This window comes from Ictalurus furcatus, chromosome 11, assembly GCF_023375685.1.
Source record: "Ictalurus furcatus strain D&B chromosome 11, Billie_1.0, whole genome shotgun sequence".
In the NCBI taxonomy this organism is placed as follows: Eukaryota; Metazoa; Chordata; class Actinopteri; order Siluriformes; family Ictaluridae; genus Ictalurus; species Ictalurus furcatus.
The window spans coordinates 25,403,719-25,417,260 of NC_071265.1; the positions used below are offsets into that span (position 1 = coordinate 25,403,719).

Below are 13,542 nucleotides of genomic sequence, written 5' to 3' on the forward strand. Positions count from 1 at the left end.
GGAACACATGAGATGCCTGAAATGGCTAGGGGCAGAAAATAAATGAAATACCTGGACGGGGCAGAAAAAGGAAGATATCAACGGCTGCAAGCAGATTTCTGAGAAGGAAGGTTGTGAAAAACCCTCGAGTGACTGCAAAAGACCTGCAGCAAGACTTGGTGGCAACAGGCACTGAGGTTTCAGGCACAGTAAGGCGTGTACTACCGTGAAGGTTTCCATGCCAGAACTCCCAAGTTGTACATCACTACTGACCCAAAAGCACAAGAAAATTCGGCTCAAAATCTTATAAATAATCCACAGAAGTTTGTCTGGAGCAGTATGTCTGGAGGAAGAAGAATGAAGAAAGAACACTCTGTCCACAGTCGAGCATGGTGGTGGCTCGGTGATGCTCTGGGGCTGCTTTCCATCCTCTGGCACTGGAAACCTGCAGCGTGTGGAAGGCGAGATGGATTCATTCAAGTGTCAGGAAATCCTAGGAGAAGACGCCATGCCGTCTGTGAGGAAGCTGAAGCTTGGGCGTCATTGGACTTTCCAACAGGACAATGGTCCTAAGCATACCTCAAATTCCACCAAGGCTTGGTTGCAGAAGAAGTCCTGGAAGATTCTACAGGTCCATCACAGTCACCTGACTTGAACCCCATAGAACATCTCTGGTAGTATTTAAAGAAGGCGGTTGCAGCACACAAACCCAAGAACATTACTGAACTGGAGGCCATTGCTCATGAGGAATGGGCTGAGATTCCTCAGGAACGCTGCCAGAAGCTGTGCATCTCGTTTGCAGCAGGTCATAACAGCAAAAGGGTGCTCTACTAGGTACTACAGATGCTCGCCATGAAGGGGTTGAAACATTTTGAAACTGGAGGAATCATAAGTTGCATTTTCAGTTGCGTTTGGGGAAACCACTATTTCAATTGCTTTTGTTTGATTTGTTCATTGCAAACAGCTGAAAGTGTAAATTTTGACAAAAAATCCTGATTTGCAATGGGGGATGAATAACTTTGATTGCAACGGTATGTGTTTATCTTACCTTATGACCACATCATACTTATCAATTGTGGAGCCCAGGGACTTGTTGAAAAGGATCCCTCCATTGCCAATGACGATACACTTCTTACAGCTCAAACTGCATAAAACAAATACAGCAGACAGATAGCAAAAGCATAATATGAAATTAACACTGGTTTAAAGAGGAAGGAAAAAGAAAAAAAAAAAGAAAAAAAAAAACCCCCAACACCTAATATGCAAATGATCATGCAGCTTTATAACAAAGAGAAGGTAAAGTGATACCTGTCCAGGTCATCTCCGAGCCCGTATTTCTTAGTCTCAGCTAAAATGTTGTTGATGATCTTTTCTGTGGAGCGAGAACAATACAGAGAGTTATGAGCAGAACCATTTATCACACACCAAGTTACACAAGCCCGAACAGAGTCCTAGATCTCTCGCTCACAAATACAAGCCAATTCCCAATGCTGCCAGGCTTGAGTCCTAATCAGTTATGTTATTTAATTATTTAAATAATTATTTACACAGTCAGTCATAGCAGGCAAAATGGCCAAAGTCACCGTTTTCATGTCACTGTTATAGCTCTTTCAGAAGAAATTAACATATAGCTGAAGAAGGGAAGGTCATCTGCAGATGATTACTGCAGAACTTAACACATTTGTGTGTGGGGGGGGGAGAGGGGAGTTTCCAGCTTGAGCATCAAGTGGAGATAACTGACAGAGATAGATAATAACACATTCTCGCAGGAAATCATAAGCTAATGGAAACTAGGACGTTTCTGTTCTGTGCAACACTACATTCGTTACCCCATTTCACACCTCTACACACTACACAGGTTTAAATGTCAGAGACTATCTCAGCATTTAGCTGAGCTGATGAAGAACCTCAGATAATGCGGAGTGCACACTACACGTCAGTCACAATCTCAGAATCGCTGACCCTTTCACACTACACCATGTCAGAATCGCTGACCCTTTCACACTACACCATCTCAGAATCGCTGACCCTTTCACACTACACCATGTCAGAATCGCTGACCCTTTCACACTACACAGCTTGCAAGCAGTCGTTTGATGTTGTAGGGCTGTACATACTACACAATCACTTACAGATGAGGCGCACACACTACATGAACTTTCACCTGGAGAGAGCCTCAAATCCTGCTTTCTCACATAAGCAAACCTGAGAGCTGCCCATCATGCAACTGTCGAGAAAAAAAAAGATAAATAAGAGAAAACGTGGAGGAAATACTGTGCGGTGAGAAACGGGCGGTGTATACTGAAAAGAAATGTAGCTATTTTTATACTTTGTGCCAAAAAGAAATCACGTCATGTTCGTGTTTATTTTTACTGTTCCTAACAACCATTTGGGTATGACATGCCAAATTAGTTCCTATAGAAGCAATATTTACTGCGTTCACATTTTGTCCTCACCCTCCCGCACAAACAGACGGAATGATGGGCTTGATCCGGGGATCTGCAGCACACGAGAGCAGATGAATTTGGTTTCCTCTTGGACTGTATCTCTAGCTGGTCATTGAGGGATTCCCACTGCCTGATTCATCGTGGAGCAAATCAAAACACGCTTAAAAAGGTCCGCGCCTCTGCGATCTCTCACAGACTGAGAAAATCAGTGCACGCTACACGACCGGCCGCAGCGGGAGCGCGTGGACGAATAGTCGCCAAGTTGTAGACACCAACCGCCAAAATGAGAAATAATCAGGCTTAAAATCTTGCAATGTGCACTAAGCTTAAAAACGATCAAACATCCACATGCAAGAGTTTGATGCAATTTTATCTCTTACATAGGGTTTATACAGAGGGACATTTTGTTTTCCCGGGTCCTGATCAGTGTTTTGAGTGGTGTGTGGTGGGGGTGTTTTATTATTATATAATTTATTTTTTGATTCCAGTAAATGTTAAATTTACAAAAAAAAAAAAAGACAGATATTTGTGCGCACACACAATTTGTCTTTTCTGACTCCTGTCAAACATTCATTGCTTAGTGGACATATACAAAATGTATAGAACACACCTTGAAGACTCTGTACACACATTTCAAAAAGCTCAATTTGCAAACTTGCCTCACACTCACTGAAGGAGCTCCTAACTCCATGCAGAGCTCAATAAATAAATAAATAATAGAGAGGTGTGTGTATACATATACACACACACACACACACAAAATGGCAAAAGAAATGGAAAAACGCAAAAAAAACAAAAAAAAAACAAAACCGTGTTCGGTATTCGGCCATGTTTTTCATTATATTCGGCTTCGGCCAAGAATTTTCATTTCGGTGCATCCCTATTAAAAATCATACAAATTTATCTTTGGCACAGCTCGGAAACGGCTTTTTTTTAGTATCCGCATGCATTTGTGGCCTGCAAAACAGTGAGCTGTGGATCACATGCAGTTAAAGAAAAATAAGCCTTAAGCTAAATTAAAACCTAATGGCAGTAGCTGCTATTTCCTGTGCGAGTTACGCGAGACAAACGGTATCGGTGTAGACGTACACGCTCCTACCTTGTGATTTTATCCCGAAGGGTGGTGGGTAGGTGCCGATCTTCGACAGCCGGTTAAAATTCTGATCAAGGAACATAGGAGCCAGCTTCACAAACCTGTGGAAGGACAGGAGGAAGCACAAGTAAATAAGTGGGAGAGAGAGAGAGAGAGAGAATATGCAGTGCACAATATGAGGTGTATGGGGTTACAGGTAACCATAACGTAAAAAAAAAACATAAAAAACCCATCAGCCCCAACAACACGTGATTTTTAATCTGCTTGCGTGGAACAGCCGCCATACAAGTGCCTGTACAAGTTACTAACGTTTAGATACCACACTTGAAGGAGTGCATTAACATAAACCCAAGTTTTGTCTTGTAGCTGGAACTACTCTTCGAGTTAGTACGGTAATCAACACCCTGAAACAGCATCGAGAACTCAACAGCACCGTGCTATAAATATCATTAAGAAATGATTGATAAATGACCATCACTCCCTCAGCTATAGGCTACTCAAGTAAGACAATAAAGGGTTTTTATTTTGGACAAATCTGAAAGAGCAGGTATCCTTGGAGAATGAAATCCCGTCATTCATCCATCCATCCATCCATTTTCTGTACTGCTTATCCTACAGAGTCGTGGGGAGCCTGGAGCCTATCCCAGGGAACTTGGGGCACCAGGTGGGGGACAAACTATAGCGGGTCACAAGCGCACACACGTTCACACACTACGGACAATTTGGAAAAGGCGACTAGCCTACAACGCATGCCTTTGGACTGGGGAGGAAACCGAAGTACCTAGAGGAAACCCCTGAAGCATGAGGCGGGAAATCGAACCCCCGACCGCGGAGGTGCAAGGCAAACACGCTCGGCAGTAGAAAAGAGAACGTGAAACTCGGAGAACCAGAGCAGAGTATCACTCCAAATGGGGAATGATTTTAGTACTGGACTAATGCTGTTTGCAGACTCTACTGTGAAATGAAACTTCACTGCACATGTCTAGTAGAAGGCTGTGTTATAAACAGAAAGTGTTGTGTGTTACTCGTTATTTGCCAGACAGCCTCTGTGACCGATTATTACTCTGACCCTCTTAAATCAGGACTGAATCAGTACCGACTGTCCACTTCGCTCAAGCACAACCGTAATCATCCAGCGCTGTTATGAAACCGATGACTGGTTGGCCTGGAGAAGTCCTTTCAGCACTTTAGTTATGATCTGCAGAAATCCGGCAAACACACACAAAAAAATGTGGTAATAACGCAGGTGCGCTCCATCCATTCCCACAAATGCTGCGAATAAAACGCCAACGAGCGGCTCTGGAATTCCTCACAGCTCTGTGCTGTAAGCGAAGAGGACAAGGGTTCACCAAGCGCCCAGTGACCCTGAATATCACCTCTACAAACACACACACACACACACACACACACTCTTATTGCAGGAGGATATTATTCCCCAGACATACTAAGAACAGATGCAAGACTTCTTTAGCTTTGTTCCAAATAAGTGAACGCGAGTTCTTCAAGTAGGACATGTTTCTGGAACAAGCTTATTTTGAACCGATCAATGCCATTGGATATTATCAGCGTGTGCCAGCTACTCCTCTTGCTTCTGAGCTGCTTGGAAATTCCCTCAAGACTCGCCGGTCAGCTTGCAGACGGGAACGCTATCACGTAGCCGTATATTTCGAGTCAAGATCGATTGTAAATACTGACGCTGCACCTCCATCGTAACAACTCTTACTTTACAGGGGTGCACAAACAAAACTATTACAATTGGTCCAACATATATCTGCATCTCGACTGATCCGGTTTAATCGGAAAAGAAGAAGAAGAAAAAAAAAAAAAAAACGAGAAAAGGGTTAAAAACTGATTTTGCTGTCGAAAATCAACGCACACACCCCGGGTTACGTATGCTGTGTGTGTGTTTCTTTTGACCGAAGAAAGAGCTCGAAAGTCTTTCAGACCTCAAAGGCAATAGGAAACCCCCACGAAACTGATTCACGGTTCTTCTCATCGCCTACGGACAGTGTGAAGGGATTATAAACGACACGTACTTGTAATACAGTTTATCGTTCCGTTTAATACTGCATGAGGTCGGCAAACTGGTTAGTTCTTGTGATCATTTATGTTACGGGAACCATGTTACACATGCGTCAGTAGATTGTTGAAAGAAATTTTGCTCCAGGAACACATCCTACTTGAAATCCCATTGCCCACATCCACTGTGCAAAAATATATATCCCCATATAGCATTTTCAACAGGACAGATTATCTCATGGGCACAAACACTGTGCAAAAAGCCTCCACACACTGGACTACACGACATTGTTTTAATATTCCTAAAAGGCCCAGTTACAGTTAATGACACTCACCCACACGGGGTCGGGGGGAGGGGGGGGGGGTCAAACCAACAGCTGCACTACTGTACCTCTGCTGATTTGATATTAATGCATCGATATAAAACCAAAATCTTTTCTAAGTCTGTATTCTTTTATTTTTGGTTTATATAACCAATTATATCATTTTTGCAAGACCCAGAACATTAAAAAATAAAAAATTTTTTTTAAATAAAAACGTCCTCAACATTTACATTAAGCTTGCTATATTTTTCTGTAAGATGAATGATTACCGCTAGATGCCTTCTAGGCGGTTCTGCGACGTCCACAGAAACCTGTACGGTATGTTATTTATACATATTTATTATTTAAGTCTCAGCTTGTGCGCGTTCATTTTCGACGAACACTAACAAATCGCCCCGTTACACTCGGGAGACTTCAGCGGGTGCTTAAAAGTTATGGGAAAGTACACCAAAGACTCAGAGCTTGCACAAAACTGAAAATCCTGCAAGAGTGCTAGAGGAAATTAGCATGATCACAGCAGCAGTGATCAGAAACACAAAACCTCCTACCAATGTGAATGATGAGGGTTTAGCTTGGGAAACATGTCACAGGACAAACTACACAATCAGTGCAGTTAAAGTGTTACAGTAAAGACTAGATATGCTGGATAAACTTGCACAACAAAGTGCAGTGTATGTGTGTATATTACATATAAAACACACATATACACACACACACACACACACTACAGGTCAAAAGTTTAAACACACTCATTCTTTATAAATTTTTTCCCCCCACATTTTAAAATAATAAAATCATCAAAACGCTGGAGTAACACAGATGGAACTATGGGAATTACGTTGGGATAAAAAAATTCAAAATAAATCAGAAATAATTTAGTCTTTTAGCATCTTCAAAGTAGACCCCCTTTTTTTTTTTGCCTAGAATTTTCAGAAACGTATTCTTGGCGTTTTCTCAACCGATTTCTTGAGGAATTTCCCTGAGATGCTTTTTAAACGGTATTAAAGGAGTTCCCACCTACGCTGGACGCTTATCGGCTGCTTTTCGGAATATCTCGCTCCGACTCGTCCGTTTACAACAGTATTTTCTTGTAAATAAAATGTCGGTTTTCTAATGAAAGAAATGAATATGTTGGCACAGTTATATTTTTGTCTACGACACCGATTTCAAACATTTAAATCACACATCTTCAGATCAGAAGGTTTTTAAGATCACGAGAAACATTTCAGTCACGCGTCTCCAAACTTTTGAGCGAAAGTGTATATATAATATATAGTTAGTTAGTTTTTCTAAGCTCACAAGTTAAGAAAGTGGATCTTCCACTCCAGGGTGACATACGGGCCAGAAAACATGGCGGTGGCGTGCAAATTGTAAAACCGTATGCAAAACGATTAAGCAATAATCTCGCTCGGCGCAATCGATACTAAAGAACGAAAAGTACACGCGTTTATGCGTAGTGCGCGATATGCAGTGTAGAGGGCAAGGTCGAAATACTCTTTAGCAGTCGTGACTCTTTATGCCCCAAAGGTTTTATGGTTAATCCAGTTTGTTTTTCCACGTCCGCGGCTCACGTCTGAAGTCAAACTCGGTTAGAGCGCACTCGGGGCACGTTCAACTACGCGTGTCAGATGTAAATTACATGGCTAACTAAGCTTTGTAGGTTTAGTGTCTCAACAAACATTTAAGATGTAACGCCCTATTTAGTGTTACCATCTGGATCCACTTAAAAGCCCCACGTTCACGCCGACCCGAGTCACACGCACCAGCTCCTGTTTTTGAGCCAATCTGACGTCACCTGGAATTTTTATAAACTGTGGGAACATTTGGCTCCAGGTCTAGTTTTAGAAAAAGCCAACATTCGGGGTTTAAAACGTCTACTGTTTAGCAACGTGCTATAAAAAAAAATTTAAAAAAAGAAGTGACGCCTAAAGTGGCTTTAAATGCTGTTGTAGGAAATAATAATAATAATAATAATAAAAAAAAAGCTTTCAGCCAGCTGCAAACTGTCAATAAACAAGTTGAAAAGTGATGCTGTGCTTTTCTTTGGTCACCTCAACCCTGGTAGCAAAGGAGTGTGAAATCAGTTCCACTTGCTTTCATCCATACTACTGATGTTGATGATGTAGAAAAATGAAGATGACCACTGAATGACAAATAACAGTTGTTAACGCTCACCTTCACAATGGGGATTTTGAAAACACAGATAAGCCACAGATGAAGCCAAGAGATAATATCTTCATCTAACACAGCTGGGAACTCAAATTCACACGGACAGTCTAGACCCAAGAGCAAATCCCAAACGAAAAATCCCAGCAGAGACCCTCACTACTTGCTCGTTTAGTAAAAAACAACTTTATAAATGAAAATTAACGACCGAGGAGCTTCATCAAGTATCGCATACCTACAGAGTTCACTTATACTGGAGTGGTACCTGATAAAATAACAAATGAGCGTAGCTTCATACATTAATACTACAAAAACCGGCCTAAGAACATCTCTACGCAAATTAAAGTCACCACGAAATAGCTTCTTATCCGCAGTTTGATTCCGTATGGTGATTTATCCCCTTCTCAAACAGGAAGTCAGAGTGACGTCATGTTGAACGGCTTGACTCGCTTGCGCAAGAACCAACGGCGTTAGAGATACAGCGCACCAGCAAATCTTTACAAACCTGACAGTAGCTTAGCGAGCTAGTTAAGCTTGGCTAAATATGGAGAACAGCGACAGCATTCGTTCTCACCTGCGCTGCTCTTTTCCCAGGAAATCCGGCAATAGTATTTCACGCTAATAATGTAGCATGTGGTTTGAATCATGGTTTTGAAATCTCACAGATAATAATTGAATAAATAATAAACTCACTATAATAATTGTATGTAATTATATAATAATTCTTACGAAATATAATATGATAAGAGCGCTGGCCATATTGCTCAGCCATAACTGTAACCCTTTACGCATTTATTTCACGGTGGTGGCCATGCGTGCCGCCTGAAGATAGTCGTGTAGACGATGTGCTCTCTCACGCACCGGGATCTCGGCGGGCTGGAAAAAGAGATGGGAAGCGGTATAAACTGTGGGGCCCTTATAGACCCTGGTGGGTGCCTTTCCAAACTATGTCCAATCATATTGCAGCAGGTGCACTCCAGTTGGTTTCTAGACACGTAACAAGGATAATTAAAGCACACAGGATGCACCTGACCACAATTCGGAGTCTGAAAGTGTCTGAATACTATTTCTGAATAAGAAACTTTTATATTTTTGATAAATGTTTGCAAATCTCTAAAGACATGGTTTCATTTCATCATTACGGGTAATTACGTGACGATCGATGGGTAAAACTGGCAATTATATCTATTCGGAATCAAATCCACAACACAATAGTGTGAAACACGCAAAGTGCTCAGAATACTTTTCTGAATCCATTGTATACGCTTCATGAGCTCATAAACCTCAATGTGGGTTGGGGTTTGGTGCATGTTAAGTGCTAAGATCAGAGACACAAGCCATAACAGTGTGCGCGCACGTGTTTTTCTGCATTTTAAACCTACCAAGCAGATCAGCTCCCAACAGTAATCATGATGTGCAATGAGAATGGGGGGGCAGGGGGGGTTCGGGTAGGGAAGAGAGAACCCAAAAAAACAAAAACACAAACTTGCTTTGGATAGATTGAGGTCATCTTAGCCCCCGAATAGCCGGGCTTACAATCTTCTTTACTCAGATTTCCATACTTATACTGTAGCTCCAGCAGCCTGCAAAAGAAAAAAAAAACACAGAAGAAGGAAAACTGAGAAATGTGAGGAATAAAGTTTGAACATCCTGAAAAAACTGCACAAATGATGCATCCTGCTTACTCAGGACTGTGTTAGCAAGGATCTTGGTACAAGTATTACTATGTTTATAAGCCTTCATCCTCATATTCACAATAAAAATGCATCGGAGAGCATCACAGTGATATTAAAAACGTTATATTCTTAGGCTTCACTGAAAAATGGAACGTGTCGATGGTAAGCCAAGGTACTTCGCATCTCGTCTTTATCCATACTTTACTGGATTGGTTTTTTTTTTTTTACTGCACCATTCCAGTTTGGGATCATACAGTTGTTTTAAAAAAAAATAAATATTTTAAAACTACTGCAGGTTCCTGGGACTTCGAGTAACGAAAATCAGTGCATAAAATGGCAAAATATCTGAAGTTGCAGTGCAAATGATAAAATTTCTCATTTAAAATAATTGGTACCGCTTTACATAAAATTTACTGCATTACTTACATTACAGCATTTGGCAGAAACCCAAATCCAGAGCAACTTACAATTATCTCATTTATACGACTGAGCAGTTGAAGGTTAAGGGCCTTGCTCAAGGGCCCAACACTGGCAGCGTATCAGTGGTGGGATTCGAACTCACAACCTTCCGATCAGAAGTCACAACGTCTTAACCGCTGAGCTTCCACTTCCCTTTTAACAACTATACTACTTGAAAGTTAACAAGGACAGCCCATGAACTTCAACATTAAGGAACCGTAATGTTAAGAATCTAACAAGCTAGGAATAAAAAACATGACCGGCCATATAACACTTAGATCAGCTATAAACAGTTGCCCCTATAATCGAAGAGAAAGCTTTGTTGAGCAGCTTGAAAACCTTAAACAAGACGATTCATGGTTGAATTGCTGACAAGCTTGTATTATTTCAAAAAACATCCACTTTCATAAATCTTTCCCCCTTGTTATGCAGAATTAATGAGGTTATGGCCCACAGCGGAGTCTTGTATTCTACTGCTGATTCTCTTATTAAATCGTTAAAACCAAACACGTCTGGGGCTTTTCTTCTCCTCATACGATATTCAAAGCGTTTGCGATGGAATATTTTTTAAAAAAAATTCACCATTTTAGATGAAAGCCCTATACGACGTTAAGACATTTTCACGACAAGTGTACTTGCTAACAGGCTGGAACAATCACAACAAACCAGCAAAACAGTGTATGAAGCCCTATACACTAAACGCTTATATATATATATACACACACACACAATCCACTTCGGTGCATCTTTCGAGCTGGAAAGTCTGTGCTGAAAAGAGCACTGGCCAAAACATTACTCAAGTGAGATGGGTGGAAGGAGACGGGACTGTCAATCATTCTAGATTTAGATGTCCTTTACAGATGGCTCATCTGTTAGGCGTGCTTGAAAGCACAGATCATTCACAGGAGTTGGCCTATTCTGCTTGTTTCCAAATCCAAGTAAGTCTCAAACAAACAAAAAAAAAGGTTCTGGCTTTGGTCATCCTTTGGAGGACATCGCAGAAACCATGGAGGGCAAGAAAATGGGTGCATGAGACTTTAGTTTCTTGACAAACTAAATAGATCTGGATATTGCGATATGCAAAGAATGAGCTGCTCCTCCAGTGTACCTAGCAAGTTGTGGCTGTTATACATCACCAATGATGGCTCATCTTACTGGTTGCACTTTGAAAAGGTGCCACTGCCTGTAGGCAAAGCAGCACCAGTCTCTTTATAATGGTCTATATAGGGAGAAGTGAGTACATGGCCTATACACTAATGAACAATTCTTATAGACTATAATGATGATATTAGTCTAAGGAACATTTCTAAAATGCATTGTGCATGGCTAATTCAAACCATGAAAGGATACACAGACTATGCATTAACCCCTAGAGAAATAAAAAAAATAAATAAAAAAAGGAGGTTTTTTTTTTCTTTTACTAACACACTAAGGATTTGGGGTCAACGAGACCCGAGTACGGAGTTAAATCATCGGAGAACCAGCTGCAACGTGTTCCCACAGTCCCTCTCCTCTAAATGGTCCTGTGTCTACAATAATAAAGCCCGAGTGGGTGAGGTACTGTTTATTTTGCATTAGCCGTCCTGTACGTCTGCTGATTCAAACAAGACCTCTCCATTAATACTCAGCCAAGCCCAGTGCAATAAGACAACTTGTCGATGGACAGCATTTGTACAGGTGGACCTCACATGGGACGTCACATTTATCTTTGGGTCGAAGAGACCGCCCATGGAGGATTGAAAGAAAGAATGCAGAATTAAAATCAGAAATTGAGAGGCAAAAGAAGAAGCAGCTAATTTATCAGAAATGTCACGGTACTAAACATACTCAACTGCTTCATTTATAATCTACACAGCTCTGTACTGCTCAAATAAACAACCAGCCAAGATCTAAAAAGAGATATATTAGGGGTTGCTGGAGGTCACGCTGAATAAACAAGTACTGGTGGTTTCAGTGGTTCACCGGAGTTTCACGTACTTGCTTCTTCTAAAAGCGAAAGGATTCAAATTAGCTGGGTCCTGAAATTAGGTATACTGTTCATACACTGTTCATACTATATCGCCAAACGTGTGTGGACACCTGACCATCACACCCATATGTGAGCTTTTCCCAAACTGTTGCCACGACGTTTAAAGCTCAAGTGCCGAACCTGTGCCAAACCTGCGCCAGTATGACAATGCCGCTGTGTGCAAAGCAAGGGCCATGAAAGCATGATGTGCCAAGGTTGGTGTGGAAGAAGCCGAGTGGCCTGCGCAGAGCCCTGACCTCAAACACCTTTGAGATGAACTGGAACGTGACCGAGCCCCAGGCTTCCTTACCCGACATCTACTGCCCTAGTGCTCTAACTATCTAGTGGATAGCCTTCCCAGAAGAGTGGAGGTTATTATATCAGCAAAGTGGTGACTAATTCAGGACTGGGATGTTCAACAAGCACATATCAGTGCTATGGTCACGTGTCCACACACTTTTGGCCATATCGTGTATTAGAGATGTCAATTTTGCTCTATTGGACTCCCAGCCACGGATGGCGGTGGCGGGATTTGAATTTGTGATCTTCGGATGACAGGGGGTGAATACTTTTCTGTTGTGCCACTTGGGAGTTCCAAATCTGAGACACGTCCTGCATGACAACCAAGATGTGAGAGTATGCAATCTCGTAAGCACCCGGAGCTGGTTTCATCTCTACGCAGCCCTTGCAGATGTGGCATCCGCATCATAAGTATGCCGAGGCCTTAACAGACATTAGCTTGCGAGTGTTCGTGTCACAGAGCAGAGAGCAGCACCGGTATGATCACCATGTGGCCTCGCATATGGAATGAGTTCGTTTGTTATCGAGCTCGGTAATCTGAGTCAGAAACACCCACAGTCAAAGAGCGAAACACACACTTGCGAGTTCATCATTTCAAACACAATCTGTCTCCATCGCTCTTGATCACATAATCTCTTTATCCGCACCTAAACGTACACTGCTGACACGTTTGACATTTTTAAATAAGTAAGACCTTTCTCATTTGTACAGTGAACATTAGAGACACACAATCACACAACAGGTTGTTACTTACAGTCTTCCATCAGGCTTAATGAGGAATCCCTGCTTGTCATAAACTAAAGAGAAAAACAAACAAAACAAAATCAGCAGAGTAGAAAACACAGAACAGCCGCAATAAACATTATTTCATATTCAGAGTGCCTGAGGAAAACAAAGCAGGAGGATTATGGGATTACCCTCCCCAAGAAGTGTGGGGAAGACGGGAAGGCATGACACGTGACTGTTTAGTTAGTGCATAGCAAGACATGCGGCATTCTCATGCTTCGAGATCTCTGCACAGCTTCCTACTATTCTTATAAATGCATACTTATCAGATAAAACCCGTCTTGCG

The 13,542-nt window shown here is 41.7% G+C and overlaps 1 protein-coding gene across 8 annotated transcripts in view; it reads right to left on the reverse strand.

Moving 5' to 3' along the window:
• st3gal3a (ST3 beta-galactoside alpha-2,3-sialyltransferase 3a) overlaps positions 1-13,542 on the reverse strand; it is a 54,086-nt gene that overhangs the window by 14,874 nt on the left and 25,670 nt on the right. For all 8 annotated transcript variants that reach the window (XM_053636820.1, XM_053636821.1, XM_053636819.1 and 5 more), the window contains 5 exons: positions 13,225-13,267; positions 9,518-9,610; positions 3,526-3,620; positions 1,288-1,351; positions 1,028-1,123 (listed from right to left, as the gene is read on the reverse strand). In XM_053636820.1, the coding sequence (XP_053492795.1) occupies positions 1,028-1,123; positions 1,288-1,351; positions 3,526-3,620; positions 9,518-9,610; positions 13,225-13,267 (391 nt within the window). The remainder of the gene's footprint in view (positions 1-1,027; positions 1,124-1,287; positions 1,352-3,525; positions 3,621-9,517; positions 9,611-13,224; positions 13,268-13,542) is intronic.